The sequence below is a fragment of the Rhodotorula toruloides genome, assembly GCF_000320785.1.
Source record: "Rhodotorula toruloides NP11 unplaced genomic scaffold Scaffold2, whole genome shotgun sequence".
NCBI classification, from domain to species: Eukaryota; Fungi; Basidiomycota; class Microbotryomycetes; order Sporidiobolales; family Sporidiobolaceae; genus Rhodotorula; species Rhodotorula toruloides.
The window spans coordinates 162,275-177,202 of record NW_015622962.1 but is presented as its reverse complement, the minus strand read 5'-3'; the positions used below and the strand labels follow the sequence as shown (position 1 = coordinate 177,202).

The window sequence follows — 14,928 nt, the reverse complement described above, 5'->3', positions numbered from 1 at the left end:
GCCCCGCCGATCCCTCCGACCGATGCTTGTGCGAGCGTGACGCCGGGCGGGAGGGCGGGAAGTGCGGGTGGTGCAGGAGAGACGGGAGCATTCGAGGCGGAAGAGGCGGAAGAGGCGGAAGGCGAGGGATGCGAAGGGGACGTCGCGGCTGGCGAAGTCGGCGGCGAGCGAAGGGGAGGAGCAGTCGCAGGGGCGTACGAAGGGCGTGGAGGAAGATGAGCAGGCGAAAGTCGCGGCGCACCAGGCGGAACGAGGGGGCCGGCGAGCGAAGGGGTCGAGGCGGAGGTGTCGGGATGGCGGTGTGCTGGGGGTGGGTGTCCGGGAGAGGTAGGCTGATGGTGCCTGCCGTATGGAGCGCGAGCGCCGGAGGGCGATCGGACGACGGAGGAGGGCGGCGAAGTTGCGAAGATGGTTGTCGAGGAGGTCGAGTCGGCGGGCGTGTCTTCTGCAGTTCCTTCTGCCTCGTCCTCCTCGTCAGAGCCGCCAACACTACCTGCGAAAGCAGACTTTGGGGCAGTTCCCCTCGTCTCTTCCGCCGCAACGACCTTCACGTCCGCCTGCTTGTCCGCATCATGCGCCGCTGCTTCACCCACCTCGTTCGCCTGCTGCCCCTCCTGAGGTGCGCGCAAGGACGCGAACGCGGTCGAGTCGCCTGCATCGAAGCCGCACGTCGTGCACTGGTACGATCGGGATGCTTTCGCGAGGCGCTGGCGCTCGGCTGGAGGCGCGTCGAGCGATCCGACTGCGCCTTTGGGCTGTGTAGCGCGAGAAACGTAGCGTGAACTGTCAGCACGTGAAGAGGAGAGAGAGGAGCGCAGGACGAACCTCCGTGTCGAAGAACGCCATGAGAGCCAGCAACGCCGTCCGCACGCCCCAGGATGGCTGCCACGTCTCACTGCATGTTTACAGCGGTAATCTGGTCAGCACAAGGGCGCAAAGGTGCGCAAGGCGTCGAGCAACGCAAGAACGGCAGACACACGGGTGGAAACTCGAGATGGACAGGCAGATCTTCTTGTTAACCTCGAAGCGGCCGGACGGCGTGAGCATGTAGATCTCGGGCGGCTTGAAGGGGTATTCAGACGGCAGCTGCGTTGGCGGAAGCGAGGTTGGGGAAGAACACCGAGAGAAGGGTCAGTTCGACGTCCCGAATCGAGCGGAAGCGTTGCCGGGACGCCTCACGATCATCTTGCCATGGTACACTCCGCCTGTAGGCCACGAACGGCGTCAGCAAGCCCTGAATGCTTCGCAACACCTCCCCGAGCCGAGAGCGTGGCGGCGGGGGACGGGTCCGTCGACACCTCACAGCCCTCCCAGCCTGCTGATGCGCTGTTCGCCGTGAAGAACTCGCCGACTCACCCTCGTAGTCCCCGCCGGGCCCGCGGATCGTGAAGTGCCACGAGAACAGGTCGTCCTCGAGCGGTGCAGCTGCGAAGTCCGGGCAGTCGTCCTTCTCGAGCTCCTTGGCCTCCTGCAGCAGCCTGCGCACTCCCGCCGAACGAGTCGACAGTCCAGCCCGAGCAGCAGCCATATCCAGCGATGTGAGGTGTGAGGTGCAAGCGAGACGTTCGCCAGGGGTCCGCCGACGAGGAGAAACTGACGTGACATCCTCGAGCAAGCCTGGGAGGTTGCTGGACGAGTGCATGAGTGCATGAGAGTGCGGGTATACAGGCGATGCAGGTATAACGAGGCGAGGCGATCGCCTTTCTACGCCGACTCTCCGTCCTTGTCGTCCTCCTTGTCCGACTCCTCCGCCTTCTTCGCCTCCTCCTGCGCCTTTCCCTCCTTCTTCACCCGCTCGAGCGTCTGCGGGTCGTAGCCCCACGCCTTGAGATCCTTGACTGTCTCTGCCTCGTCGTTTTCTGCCCAAAGCGAAGCGGGAGGTCAGTCCGAGATGCTGATCCCTCCAGCAAGTTCGACGTACCTGTCTGCAACGAGTAGAGCTCGGTGAAGCCCTTGAAGGTGAGCTCGCCCGCGTCGTTCACGTCCAAGTACTCGACAATCTCGGTCCATTGCTCGTCCGGCAGGTCTGGCGGGGTCACTCGTCAGCTAGCGGTCGCCCTCGTGGCCTGCAGATATACGCACCTTTTCCGTTCGTCGCTCGAGAAAAGGCGTTGATCTCCTCCCTCCCGAGCGTTGCGAGCTTGACCTTCTCCTTCTCGTCCTTCAGCTTTGCCGCTGACTCCGTCTCGGGCAGCTTGGCGAACTGCAGAAAGACCTCGTGGAGGATGTCGTAAAGCTGCGAAGACCCGGAAAGAGCGACATGAGCTGTCGAAGGGGTTCGCGAGATGCGAGAGGGAAGCGCACCTTGTCCGACAGCTCTCCCTCCTCCGTGAGCAGCGCCGAGGGCTCGTCTATCACCGTTTCAGTCGCCTTTGCGAAATCTGCAGGCTTGTCGCTGGCCATCGCCGCGAGCTTGCGGAGGTTGAGACCGGGGTTGGCGGAGAGCGATGAGGAGGGGCGGGACGGCGACGGGGGTTTGGCTGGTCGAGCGGGGCCGGTAAAGCGATGAAACACACTCGTAGCACCGTCTGGAGCCTTCACGCAAGCAGAATGAAGTCGAAGCAGCGAGCGGTGAAGGGGAAGGAGCGAAGAGGCCAGCCGCAACCAGTCGTCGAGCGCGAGGCATGCGATTCCCGCGTTATCGGACACGCAGATGATGAGGAAGCGCTAGCGAATACACGTTGGGAATGCTACAACAAACCAGGAAGTCCGCCAAGGTTCTTGAGATTGCCTGCGTCCAGAGGATGAGGCGCGCGAGATGGCGAGGACTTGGCGGGGCGCATATCGTCAAGTCGAAGGGTCCTGGAGATCATTAGAATTAAGGTGAGCGCTCAGGTCCCCATGAGACGCTCGAGGGGCGAAAGCGACGACCAACGGACCAAGTCACCCGTCGCCTCAAGGCTCTCGCGCAACTCCGCCAAGATCTCCTCGCCGGTCATGGGCTCGCCGGAGAAAAACGCTGCGGAATGGCGGCCGAGACGAGATCAGCAGAGGAAGGGAGAGGCAGAGGAGGAAAGGCTCACATTTCGGCAGCAGCTCGAGGACTGCCTTGATGAGGTCATCATCCGCAACCTGCTTGAGGACCTCCTGCACGCTCTCTCGCCTCGGTTCGCCGAGCTCGACGCCGCTGTGCACCTGGTACTCGACCTTCGGGCCTTCCGCCATCGAAAGGCGTTTGGCGGCTTGAAAGGCCGCGACGGCGGGACCACACTGCTGGCGAGCGATGATGACAAGAGCATCGTAGACCTTCTTGGTCAAGACAGGACCGATGAACCGATAGAAGGCGACTGATGCGTCGTCCGTCGTGAGGGGAAGCGCCTTGTCGAAGTCTTCCCAGCCGTAACCTGCAAGGACCGTGAGAACAAACGTAAGCGCTTTATCCGAAGGCTACCGAGGTTTGCATGGCTCACCGCCTTCAACGAGCCACCAGTTCGAACTCAACGCCCAAAGCTCTGGTCTGGACAGAGCATTGCCCGCCGTCCTCGAGGCTGTCTGCAACGCGTAGAGTACGAGACCTGCAGAAGAGTAAAGTCAACATCACTTCCGTCCAGTGACTCCTCAGTTGCAAGAGGCGGAACGAGTTGCACCTTGGAGACCGACTAGGCAGGCGTCCAGTCACTCCATCTCGAGGTCCTCCGCCTGCATCTGGGCCACTTCCCCTGCACTCTCTGCCCTCAAACGTTCGCAGGCCTCGATCACGTTGTCGATGTCGGAGAGACTGATTTCGCGCTTCTGCGGGACGTTGTCGGTCGTGTCGATTCGCTCGGAAGTCGGAGGAGGGGGTTCGTCGGAGCGACGGATCTGGCAGCCCACCAACGTCACGTCGTTAGCATGGCGGGCCGTCCAGAGCTGCGAATGGAGAGGCCGTCCAACGACTGTTGAACTCACCGCGCTCGCGATCTCGCGCCTGCCCTCTTTCGCCTGTCGCAGAACGCTGTCCCCACCGAAGATGTCGTTGCGGTCCTTCGCAAGCTGCCCACGCACGCGCAAGTAGTCGACTTGGTCGTGGACTAGAACCGCGGGCGCCGAGCGGCAGCGGGCTGGAGGTAGGAGAAGGGAGCGCTCGGCTTCGAACGCAACGGCAAAAGTCTGTGTCTCTGGTATCTTGCAGGCAGAAGCTCGAGCGATGACCGTGGCCGAGGAGGAGGGTTGCGAAGAGAGTAGCGATGGGTCGTCTCCTGTAGGTGGGCGGTGAAGGCCGTCGCGCAGCTCCGCCATCATCTCCTCGTCAGTCATGTACTCGCCGGAGAAGTAGGCTGTGCGGAGCGACAGGAAGACGAGGTCAGTAGAGGAGAGAAGAGGAAGAGGAGGAATACTCACACTTCGGCAGCAACTCGAGGACCGCCTCGACGTCTTGCTCGTCCGCGAACTGCTTGAGGACCGTGCGCACGCTGTCCTTCTGTGGAAGGCCGATTTTGATGCCGTTGTACGCCAGACGCCGGATCTTCGCACCTCCCGCCTTCGAGACTTGTTCCGCGGCGTGGTAAGCGGCGACAGCGCGGTCGCATAGCTCGTGCGCGATGATGTCGAGGGCACAATGAATCTTCGCGGTAAGAGTGGGCCCGATGAAGCGGTAGAAGGGAACCCAAGGAGCGTGAGTTGGCGGGAGCGCCTTGGACAGGTCTTCCCAGCCGTAGACTGCGCCGACCGAAACGACGGACATCAGCTCGCCGTCAAAAAAACCGTGGGAGAACGCAGGGACTCACCGCACTCGACGAACCACCAATGCGAGTTCATCGTGCGAAGGTTCGCCTTGGTCAGGGTGTCGGTCGTTGTGCCCGAGGCTGTCCACAAGGCGTAAAATACGAGACCTGCGACCCAGCGTGGTCAATGCTGCGCTCCCCGAGCGTAGAGACGTGGCCCCGGCAGGATACTCTGGCGCACCTTGAAGAGCGAGGCGGCAGGCGTCCATGTGCTTCCAGTCGTCCTCCGCGGCCCGCATCTCCGCCACTCCCGCCGCGATTTCTTCGGCCAGCTCCGTTGCCTTCTTCAACGCCTCCTGGCACTTCGAAGCACCCTCTTCCTCTCCTCTGCCGTTCCACTCGTCGAGTTGGCCAAGCTCCGTCCCCGGCTGGCCGTAGTTGAGCCACGACACTCCTTCAAGATGGTCAGCCTGGAGTCTCCGAGCCTGATCTGCCTCCAGCTTCTCCAGTCCCGCCTGTGCGTTCCGCAGTTCCTGCAGCAAGATCGCCTCGTTCGCCTGTAACCGTCCGACTTCCGACTCGAGCGAGTAGATCCGGTTCGCAAGCTTGTCCAGAGGCTCTCGCACCGACTCCTCTACTGGGAGGTCCGTCGTAGACTGCAAGCGCGCACGCAGAGGGGTCGTTTCGGTGTGGTCGACGTGCATCTCGTCGAGTTTAACGAGTAGAGCGGAGAGCAGAGGCAGAAGCCGCGCAAAAGGGCGGGTGTGGAGTACTGGGAAAGTGATCAAGCACAGCCGAGGCAGGCAGGCAGGGAGTGTGCTTGTCAAGGATGACTTGGTCGGGGACGGCTTATTGGGGAGGCGACAACGGTCGCAGAAGACACACTGCCCGCGCGGGCGCTCAGACAGAGCTGGAGGGACTCGATAGACAGCGATAGAATGCAGGCGAAGCCCAGCGGTGGGATGAGTCCGTTGCGGTCGAGACGAAGAAGCGGAGCGATGAGAAAGGGGAGAAGTTCGCCTCGACAGCGGACGCTCAGATACTTGCCAGACGATGCAAAATGAGCTCAGATCCGTCGGGTAGTGCGACCACCGAAGCCGCCGGAACAGGTGGGAATGGCAACAACATCTGCAACGGAAATACAAGGAACGAACCGCATCTCCGTCTCCTCCTGTACAACTCTTTCTACCTCTCCTACGCCGTCAACACCGCCTTCCCCTCCTCGTCGACCCAGACGAGCGCCCTACCCCTCAACCACTTTTCGCTGTCCTCCTCCTCCTTCCTCCGCTTCTTCCCTTCTCCTCCGGAGCCGACGACACCTCGTAACGTCTTGACATTCGCCTGAGCCAATAAGCCTCGTATGGCGAGTGCGAGGTGTGCGTCGCAATTGAGGCGGATCATCTCTGGCCAGGCGGAGGCGGACGAGGCGGACGACGAAGGAGGGAACCAAGCGACGGCTCGGACGCGGCCGAACGAGCCTGCCTCGTGCAGCGAAGTCATGAATGCCCATAGTGTGCGAAGTCGGGCGTCGGTCCAATCGATGGAGCGTTCGGCCGAAGTTGGCGAAGGAGAGGGAGGCGGGGGAGGCCGCTGGGCGAACCATCGGACGGGCGAGGTGTGTGGGATGGGCAAGGGCGCGGAGACGGGTATGAGCCACGCTCCTCGACGACCGGGCTGGAGGTACGACATGGTGACAGGCGAGTCGAGCGGGAGTTGCGAGGCGAGCGTATACTGCGATTGGGTCGCACCGTTCGTCGCTGCACCGTTCGCTGCGGCGAGAGTAGAGGCGAGCGTGTCGACGGCTGGATCGACGAAGGAGTAGAGGATTCGGGAAGGGTGCTGCCGAGCGGGGTTCATGTTGACGGCAATCGAGGTGGACGGGTTGTGGCAGTAAGGCTGCGAAGGCAAGTCCATGTCAGAGGAGGTCGAAGGTAGAAGATCTGGATAGTACGCACGTATGGAATGCACCGCTTGATCGCACCGTCCGCAAGGTCGAGGTTGTCTCCCGTCGCCGTCTTCTCCTCCTCGCGTCCGACCGGCGTCAGCGGACCGAGCTCCTTCGCACCTGCCTCATTTGCCTTTCCCTTCCCCTTGTTAATATGCCTCTTCTCCTCCTCCGCAACTCTCTCGCCGCTTGTTCGAGGCGACTCGACCCGTACTTTCTTCTTCTCCCGCCCAGCGCTCGACAACGAAGGCGCCCATCCACCAACGACACCGGTCGTCTCGCGCCGTCGCAAGATGCCTTGTGTTGGTTGATCAGAAGGCTGAGCGGCTGGTGCTGGTGAGGGAGACTGGCGGGGAGGAGGAGGTTGCCAGTGCGAGAAGGGTTCGAGGGTGCGGTCGACGAGTTGACGCTTTCTCCGCGCCGGCACGTCGTTCGTCGAGACGGAACGAGGAGAAAGCTTGGAGGGCAAGGTGGCTTCGTAGGTCCTGGTTGCGGCTGTAAAGTTCCAAGGTCAGCTTCAGCGCTTCGAGCGGGCGACGATTTGAGACGCACGCAGCTGCCGTACAGGCTCGTCTCGTTGCCAAGCGCTCGAACTCCGACTCGTGCGGACCTGCGGATTCACCAGCTTCGAGAGTGCCGCCGTTCGTTGAGCGAGTTCAGCGGGCGAGAGAGTCGAGGGACCGCCTTGGGGGAGGAAGCGATAGACCAGCACGTCATCCTGTGTCATCGGAGAGTCCAGCAGAGCACACTCGAGCGCATCCTAGCAGCAGCGAGGCGAGCAGCGAGTGACAGGTCGAAGGTCAACCAGCGGGACGAGGTTGACAACCGACCACATCCCGCTCATCCTCGTTTCAGACTGCTTCCTAGGTCACGATGACCAGCGCAACTCCAGACAACGCCAACCCGACCATCCACTCGACCGGAGGAGCGTCCGCGTCTCGCCGCACCCGCCTCATCAACCTCGACCTCGCCGACGCCGACGCGTGGGACAGGCTCGAGGACGAGCTCGTGTACGGGTCAGAATGGGACAGTGCAGGGTCTGAGAGCTCGGCGGATGAGGAACAGATCGATTCAGAGGAGATCTTTGGTGCGTTTCGCCTCATCGCGTCCTGAGGAAAGAGGAGGGGAGACGTAGGTGAAACTGCAACGAGGGCGAGTAGAACAACAGCAAAGCGAGTAAGAAAGGCAGCAGCCACAACAACATGTACAGGAGCGAGGATGAGGCAGAGCAGGATCTGCGAGGAGTCTGTCAGCATCAGCGGTGATCGAGGTTTGCAAGTCTTGTAGGGGGATCGCAGAGTGTGGATTGAACACGCACTACAGCTTGAACAAATCGATCTCGGGCGGCGGTGCACCTGACGGCACATAAACGTCTGAAGGGCGCGAGACACGGGAGAGTGTCAGCCAGATTTCCCTCGCCATGACCAAAGAGAAAGTGAATGCACTGTTGGCCAACTGAATAATGTGCTTCGCATCGTCGTCCGAGAGACGTCCTTCGGCAAAGGTGAGGAGCACGGTCTTGACCTCGTCGTCGAGGGCACCCTCATGGACGAGCTCGTTGCGCGTGTTGCGGAGGTCTCGCACGCCCGGGTCGTTCATGATTTTGTTGAGGATGCGGATGTAAGGAGCGCTGGGTCCGTCGCGGTTCTTGAGGTTGACGAGGCCCGACCTGACCTTCTCGCGGAGGTCCTTCGAGAGCGAGTGCCAAAAGAGCTCAGGTGGCTTGGTGAGCAGCTTCCGCGTCGCCTCCAAGAACCCTCCTCGCCCTGTAGTTACACGAAAGAGCGAGTCAGTATTAAGCTGTCCAGATCTAAGAGCTTGACGCACCCTGCTCGAGCAGTCTCCAACCCACAGCGACCTCCTCTGCTTCTTCGAGGTTCAGATCAATGCCCTTCTCCACAGCGGCGACTCCAAGACCTGCAGCATTCAGCAAGGAGCACCAGAGTCAGCAGAACCGTCGAATAACGGACGGAGCGGACGGCGCACCTTTCAAAGCCTTGCGATGCGCTTCGAGCAGCAAGGCGACCGCTTTGTCTTCCTCGAGCGCGGAGAGCTTGGCCTTTAGGTCCTGCAGCTCGTTGAGGAGAATAGCCACTTGTTCGTCCTTCGCCGCGTTGGCCGACTGGAGGGACTTGATCTGCTGTTCGAGCGATTCGAGGTAGCGCCTCACGGGGTCGGGCAGGGGGAGCTGGGGGAGTTTCTGCAGCGGAAGTATACGTTAGCTACCGAGCACGCGCTGCTACGAGAGTCAGACGCACCGGCTGACTCGCCAGGGTAACCGGACCGTGCAAGTCCCCCTCAGCTGTCCACGCGCCGCTTCCCCACGGCACCGCCGGGTTTCTCTGCGCCCGGAGAGTGAGGTCTTCCTCCTCCAGTCCGTACGCCGTGCGAATAGCCGGGAGAAAGTGTGGATCCGCCGAGAGATGAGCGGCTGCTTCGTCCGCAGTTGCGCCGGCGGGGAAGGGCGTCGCTTTGAACGGCGCTGTGACGTGACGGAGCGTAAAGGGCACGAGCACGAGATTGGGAGGGGGCGTGTTCATGAGCGATGGCGGACGAGGGAGACAGCGGAGGAGGAGGAGGGGAAAGCGTGAGTTGCCGCGCTGGGTTGGCGCGAAGGGTAGTGACGTTCAGGATCGCTCTGCTATGCTTTCATATGGCTGTGGTCGTCCTTCCAAGGCCGCGTGTGTGAGTTGAAGACTTCGCGCGCCTCTCTCTCTCCTCGACTCGTCCTCGACCATTATTCACTCGACTCGCTCGCAACTCGGCGCTGCTTCGTTGAGCTCGCACATACGCGTCTCCCACCCACCCAGCCCTAATATCTGACCCGCGGCCTCCCCGTTGTGATTCCCCTGCTTCGTACACTGCCGCGGTGTCCGTCGTCCTTCTCCTCCTCCTCCTTCTCCCTCCGCCTTTTCGCTCCTCCTCCTGTGCCTACGACTCCTCGTAGCGTCCTGACGTTCGCCTGCGCGAGCAAGCCTCGGATGGCGAGTGCGAGATGAGCGTCGCAGTTGAGGCGGATCATCTCTGGCCAGGCGGAGGCAGACGACGAAGGCGGGAACCAGGCGACTGCTCAAAGTCGGCCGAACGAGCCTGACTCGTGAAGCGAAGTCAGAAACGACCACAGTGTGCGGAGTCGTGCGTCGGTCCAGTCGATCGAGCGTTCGGCCGGAATTGGCGCAGGAGAGGATGGAGGAGGAGGAGGCTGAGCGAACCATCGGACGGGCGAGGTGTGTAGGATGGGCAAGGGCGCGGAGACGGGTATGAGCCACGCTCCTCGTCGCCCGGGCTGAAGGTACGACATGGTGAGGGGCGAGTCGAGCGGGAGTTGCGAAGCCAGCGTGTACTGCGACTGAGTCGCGCCGTTCGTCGCTGCACCGGTTGCGGCGGTGAGATTCGAGGCGAGCGGATCAAGGGACGGATCGACGAAAGAGTGGAGGATGCGAGACGGGTGTTGCCGAGCGTGATTCATGTTGACGGCGACCGAGGTGGACGGATTGTGGCAGTAAGGCTGCGAAGACGAGTCGTGTCAGTAGAGATCAAAGATTGAGCGCAAAAATTCACGCACGTATGGAATGCACCGCTTGATCGCACCGTCCGCAAGGTCGAGGTTGTCTCCCCTCGCCGTCTTCTCCTCCTCGCGCTTGACCGGTGTTGCCGGCACAAGCTCCTTCGCACCCACATCGCTCGCCTTCCCCTTTCCCTTATCAACACGCCTCTTCTCCTCCTCTGCGACCCGCGCCCCGCTCGTTCGAGGCGATTCAACCCGTACTTTCTTCTTCTCCCGCCCAGCGCTCGACAGCGAAGGCGCCCATCCACCAACGACACCGGTTGTCTCGCGTCGTCGCAGGATGCCCTGTGTAGGCTGATCGGAAGGTTGGGCGGCCAGCGCTGGCGAGGGAGACTGGCGGCGGGGAGGAGGTTGCCCGTGCGAGAAGGGTTCGACGGTGCGGTCGACGAGTTGACGTTCCCTGCGCGCCGGCACGTCGTTCGTCGAGACAGCACGAGGGGACAGCTTGGACGGCAGAGTCGCTTCGTAGGTCCTGGTCGAAGCTACAGACTCCCAAGGTCAGCTTCAGCGCTTCGAGCGGGCAACGAATTCGAACGCACGTAGCTGCCCCACGGGCTCGTGCCGTTGCCAACCACTCGCACTCCGACTCGTGCGGACCTGCGGATTCACCAGCTTCGAGAGTGCCGCCGTTCGTTGAGCGAGTTCAGCGGGCGAGAGAGTCGAGGGACCGCCTCGGGGGAGGAAGCGATAGACCAGCACGTCATCCTGTGTCATCGGAGAGTCCAGCAGAGCACACTCCAGCGCATCCTAGCGGCAGCGAGGCGAGCAGCGAGTGACAGGTCGAAGGTCAACCAGCGGGACGAGGTTGACAACCGACCACATCCCGCTCATCCTCGTTTCAGACTGCTTCCTAGGTCACGATGACCAGCGCAACTCCAGACAACGCCAACCCGACCATCCACTCGACCGGAGGAGCGTCCGCGTCTCGCCGCACCCGCCTCATCAACCTCGACCTCGCCGACGCCGACGCGTGGGACAGGCTCGAGGACGAGCTCGTGTACGGGTCAGAATGGGACAGTGCAGGGTCTGAGAGCTCGGCGGATGAGGAACAGATCGATTCAGAGGAGATCTTTGGTGCGTTCCGCCTCGTCCTCCTCGCATGGTGGCTGAGGTCAGCGGGAGCGGGACACGGACCGATAGGCTGTCTTCCCCTGAGGTGACGAGTCTGACACGCCATCTTCTTGGTCGCAGACCTCATCCGCTCCATTTCTGATCCCGAACACCCTCTCACCCTCGAACAACTCGCCGTCGTCTCTTCCGAACAAATCACCGTCAATCACGGCAAGCGACCCTCCGTACTCGTCGAATTCACGCCTACCATCCCTCACTGCTCGATGGCGACTTTGATCGGTGAGCCGGACCTTGCCCTCGCTTCTTGCGGCAGGAGAACCATGTCGCTGACGCTTGCTGGTCTTGCAGGCCTCTCGCTTCGCGTGCGGTTGCTGCGGAGCCTGCCGGAGAGGTTCAAGGTGGACATCAAGGTGAAGGAGGGAACCCATCAGAGCGAGAATGCAGGTGCGTCCGGTGTCTGCGAGGCGTCCCTCCGTCCGAGAAAGGCTGACGCTTCTTCTGTCTGGCCCGATCGCACAGTCAACAAGCAGCTGAACGACAAGGAGCGAGTAGCCGGTACGCAGGAATCCTTTCCCACAACGAGCGCCTCGATTGACGCAGCTCTCCCCCGCAGCCGCGCTCGAGAACAACCATCTGCTCTCCGTCGTTCAGCAGTGCTTGTCTACGGCCGACCAGCGCGGCAGGACCGCCTAGTATTCGCACTTTCTCCTTGTAGCTCTAACCTCGTCTGTCTCTCGCATCGCATCGCAACGCAGTCCCTGTTGTTCTCAACGTCTGCCTGTTAAATAGGTCGCGTCATTGGATGCTACAGCTTCTCCCCTCCTGCTCGCCACACCTCCCACTTCCATCGCCACCGCCTCGCACTCGCCTTGACCGCCGGCCACAGCATCTCGATCTGCATCCTCCACAACTGCTTGTTGTATTCCGCGTACGCCCTCTTGGTCTTGCCGAGATACTCCGCATAGAAGGGCGCCAGATCGACGTCCTCTGTCCCCGTTCCCGCGACAGCCGCGCTGACCTGCGGCGGAAACGACTCCGCATCAACGTCTCCCTCCTTCGCCGCCCTAACCGCCGCAAGTCCCGCCCTTTCCCGCTCCATACGCACGATATACTCGTCCCTAGCTCGGAGGAACAACGTGTTCATCCGCGCCCAGAAGTCCTGGTTGAACGAGTCAAAGCGATACCGTGTTAAGCGCCATTCGAGGTCTTTCGCGTGGAGCGAGCGGGCGACGGCGTGCAGGCGGGCTTGTCGTGGGTTCGAATGGGAAGATGAGGCGGAAGAGGGGAATTCGGCGAGAGAGTAAGGGTGTGGTCGTGATGGAATTGCGGGCGATGAGGAGGAAGGGGCGGTCATTGCGGTTGACCAGCCGGACGGCGAGTGCAGGGAGGGGAAGAGAGGGGCATAGTAGACTGGTCGGAGGTTCGAGAGGGGGCATGGCGGGCCGATCAGGTCGCGAGAGGGAGGAAGGATGGCGGCAGATGGGTCGATGGCGCGACGAACTCGACGGCGGGGCGCAGCTTTCACCGCCGACTCAAGGGCAGTGTGTGTAGACTGCATGTCGAGCTGTGTGGCAGGCCAACGAGATGGTCAGTCTTTGTGCGAGAGGACAACCGCCAAGGGACCTCGGAACGGGTCCTTTGGGCCGCTGGAGCGCAGTACACTTCGCAAATCACTTGAGAGTGACTCAACACACCCTACACAGGCTGCGTGCACCTTCGTCCGAGCCCTGTCGTCCGAATAGTGGTGAGGAAGAGTTCGAGAGATGAAGTTGCTGGAGTCGCGTTGGCGCGACGTGGGCGTTCGAGCGGTTCTGAGATGCTGAGGAAAGGGTAAAAAAGCAAGATCTGGACCAGTCGCAAGCCGATCCAGCGATGCGAGCAGCTATCAACGAGGGCAACCGTCTCGCGGACCTCCTGCGGCCTCTACGTCTCGCTGCTGTCGCTTCGGTCGGCGTATCGAGTCTCGCAGGCGGCTTTGAGGACCTCACACTTCCACCTCACGAGCGCTGCTAGGTCCCCGTCCTCTCGTCGCCGACCTCTCTCCCCTCCCCACTTCATCGCGCAATCCGGCTTTCAGCGCATCTGCCTGCTGCGCTGGGCTTTCCGGTCGACGTAGAAGCCTTCTGAGCAAGACTCTGAGCGACCGTCATCGACAACCGAACGAATGGCATCTCTTCCTGAATTGCCCGCCGTCTCGACAGTGCGTCCGGTCTCTCAGAAATGGCGTTCACATCGTATAACTCGCTGACCTCCCTCTTCTCTGCAGCTCTCGAAGTATGTGACTAGGGTGCTCGGACAGGTGAGCGAGAGCCGATGATGGGAGAAGCTGAGAGCGCCATGCCGACCTGGATGGCCTACTCACGCCCGTCCGTTCACGCGCAGAACCCCGGCAAGTTCACGCTGCAAGGCACGAATACGTACCTTGTTCATGTGAGTGTCGGTGGATATTAGCTGAAGGAGACGGAGCTGACCTCCTTCGCTCTTTGCCTTTCTTTCGCGCGCTTCCGACCTTCTTACCCGCACAATATCTGCCCACAGCACCCCGCGTCGCCTTCTCTCCTCCTACTCGACACCACCGGCCCCTCCTCAGCTTCACCGCTCTCGCCCTCATCCCTCCAGACCTACCTCTCCTCCCTTCGCTCAGCAATCGCATCTCACCCAACACAACCAGCTCGCATAACCGACATCATCCTAACGCACTGGCACCGGGACCACACTGCTGCTGTAGGGCACGTGGTGAGGATGCTGGCGGAGCTGGATGGTTCGGAGAAGGCGAAGGTTCGGGTGTGGAAGTTCCCCTGCGCAACGGGCGAAGGCGGAAGCTCCGACGCATGGAAGAGCGAACGGACGAAAGATGCAGAGCTGGAGCGGGACCTGGAAGGGCTCGGTGGAAACGAGCTGGCGCGCGCGAGCGACGGTACTGCGGTGCACCCGCTGCGGGCGGGACAGCGATTCTCCCTCGCTCCCTCCGGCGCCTCACCCGCTGCGAGCGGTACGGAAGACAGCGTTGAGCTTGAAGTCGTCCATACGCCGGGACACACGAGCGATTCGATCTGTGTCCTTCTGCGCGAAGGCGTTTCCTCCTCCTCCTCGTCCTCCGCTTCCCCACTCGGCCTCTTCACCGCCGACACCGTCCTCGGCCACGGCACCGCCGTTTTTGCCTCGCTCTCCGCCTACCTCTCAAGCCTCGCCTCCCTCATCGACCTTCTCTCTCCCACTTGCTCTGCACCCATCCCGCTCTACCCAGGACACGGCGAAGTCGTGCAGGACGGTCTGGCCAAGATCAAGGAGTACAAGACGCACCGAGAAGACCGGGAGAAGCAGGTTGTCGAAGCGCTGAAGGCAGTCGAGGGAGGAGAAGCGGTGACGGCGGGCGAGTGCGTCACGCGCACTATCATCTTCGCCTCCTCGTGCTGACCTTCTCCGCGCGTTGCAGGCTCACCGATTTGATCTACGCCGACACGATCCCTTCGTCGCTCAAGCTCGCAGCAACGCACGGCCTGCTCCTCCACCTCGAGAAGCTGCGGGAGGAAGGGCGGGTTGCGCGTGTCGAGCAGCCAGTTCCAGAAGGACTCGATCTCGGCGCTGCTGGCGGAGGCGGCGAGGTGCAGATCCCGCAGGGCTGGTTCGATGGGTGGAAGTGGGTTGATGCGAGCGAAGCTGTCGAGGGCAGGCTGTAGAAGCTTTCGCGAGGACCAGAG

The 14,928-nt window shown here is 61.9% G+C and overlaps 9 protein-coding genes across 9 annotated transcripts in view; 2 read left to right on the top strand and 7 right to left on the bottom strand.

Moving 5' to 3' along the window:
• Positions 1-1,528, bottom strand: part of RHTO_02740 (ubiquitin-conjugating enzyme E2 J1) — a gene marked incomplete at both ends in the record, with an annotated part of 1,614 nt that extends 86 nt beyond the window's left edge. Inside the window, 5 exons of the mRNA XM_016416414.1 lie at positions 21-755; positions 826-895; positions 980-1,086; positions 1,180-1,205; positions 1,357-1,528. Coding sequence (XP_016276133.1) covers positions 21-755; positions 826-895; positions 980-1,086; positions 1,180-1,205; positions 1,357-1,528 — 1,110 coding nt within the window. The remainder of the gene's footprint in view (positions 1-20; positions 756-825; positions 896-979; positions 1,087-1,179; positions 1,206-1,356) is intronic.
• A 176-nt stretch (positions 1,529-1,704) lies between these two features.
• On the bottom strand, positions 1,705-2,403 carry RHTO_02739 (EF-hand-like domain containing protein; the record flags this gene model as incomplete). Its single annotated transcript, XM_016416413.1, has 4 exons — positions 1,705-1,859; positions 1,922-2,026; positions 2,083-2,236; positions 2,305-2,403. The coding sequence occupies 4 exons, from the start codon at positions 2,401-2,403 to the stop codon at positions 1,705-1,707; spliced, it is 513 nt and encodes a 170-aa protein (XP_016276132.1).
• A 428-nt stretch (positions 2,404-2,831) lies between these two features.
• RHTO_02738 (uncharacterized protein) lies at positions 2,832-5,347 on the bottom strand (the record flags this gene model as incomplete). The annotated part of the gene is made up of 8 exons (XM_016416412.1): positions 2,832-2,959; positions 3,024-3,344; positions 3,411-3,515; positions 3,588-3,599; positions 3,666-4,256; positions 4,321-4,638; positions 4,707-4,811; positions 4,885-5,347. The coding sequence occupies 8 exons, from the start codon at positions 5,345-5,347 to the stop codon at positions 2,832-2,834; spliced, it is 2,043 nt and encodes a 680-aa protein (XP_016276131.1).
• Positions 5,348-5,837: 490 nt separating this feature from the next.
• On the bottom strand, positions 5,838-7,315 carry RHTO_02737 (uncharacterized protein; the record flags this gene model as incomplete). Its single annotated transcript, XM_016416411.1, has 3 exons — positions 5,838-6,539; positions 6,599-7,083; positions 7,141-7,315. The coding sequence occupies 3 exons, from the start codon at positions 7,313-7,315 to the stop codon at positions 5,838-5,840; spliced, it is 1,362 nt and encodes a 453-aa protein (XP_016276130.1).
• Positions 7,316-7,822: 507 nt separating this feature from the next.
• RHTO_02736 (uncharacterized protein) lies at positions 7,823-9,128 on the bottom strand (the record flags this gene model as incomplete). The annotated part of the gene is made up of 6 exons (XM_016416410.1): position 7,823; positions 7,907-7,961; positions 8,034-8,354; positions 8,416-8,505; positions 8,575-8,788; positions 8,847-9,128. Coding segments are annotated over 6 exons (963 nt in total).
• A 530-nt stretch (positions 9,129-9,658) lies between these two features.
• RHTO_02735 (uncharacterized protein) lies at positions 9,659-10,870 on the bottom strand (the record flags this gene model as incomplete). The annotated part of the gene is made up of 3 exons (XM_016416409.1): positions 9,659-10,096; positions 10,154-10,638; positions 10,696-10,870. The coding sequence occupies 3 exons, from the start codon at positions 10,868-10,870 to the stop codon at positions 9,659-9,661; spliced, it is 1,098 nt and encodes a 365-aa protein (XP_016276128.1).
• A 146-nt stretch (positions 10,871-11,016) lies between these two features.
• Positions 11,017-11,920, top strand: RHTO_02734 (mitotic spindle-associated mmxd complex subunit MIP18; the record flags this gene model as incomplete). The annotated part of the gene is made up of 5 exons (XM_016416408.1): positions 11,017-11,230; positions 11,348-11,506; positions 11,576-11,671; positions 11,747-11,782; positions 11,841-11,920. The coding sequence occupies 5 exons, from the start codon at positions 11,017-11,019 to the stop codon at positions 11,918-11,920; spliced, it is 585 nt and encodes a 194-aa protein (XP_016276127.1).
• A 112-nt stretch (positions 11,921-12,032) lies between these two features.
• On the bottom strand, positions 12,033-12,785 carry RHTO_02733 (uncharacterized protein; the record flags this gene model as incomplete). The annotated part of the gene is made up of 1 exon (XM_016416407.1): positions 12,033-12,785. The coding sequence occupies one exon, from the start codon at positions 12,783-12,785 to the stop codon at positions 12,033-12,035; it is 753 nt and encodes a 250-aa protein (XP_016276126.1).
• A 606-nt stretch (positions 12,786-13,391) lies between these two features.
• Positions 13,392-14,907, top strand: RHTO_02732 (beta-lactamase-like protein 2; the record flags this gene model as incomplete). Its single annotated transcript, XM_016416406.1, has 5 exons — positions 13,392-13,427; positions 13,494-13,526; positions 13,610-13,657; positions 13,766-14,604; positions 14,664-14,907. 5 exons carry the CDS (start codon positions 13,392-13,394, stop codon positions 14,905-14,907), a joined length of 1,200 nt encoding a protein of 399 aa, XP_016276125.1.
• Between the last annotated feature and the right edge of the window lie 21 nt (positions 14,908-14,928).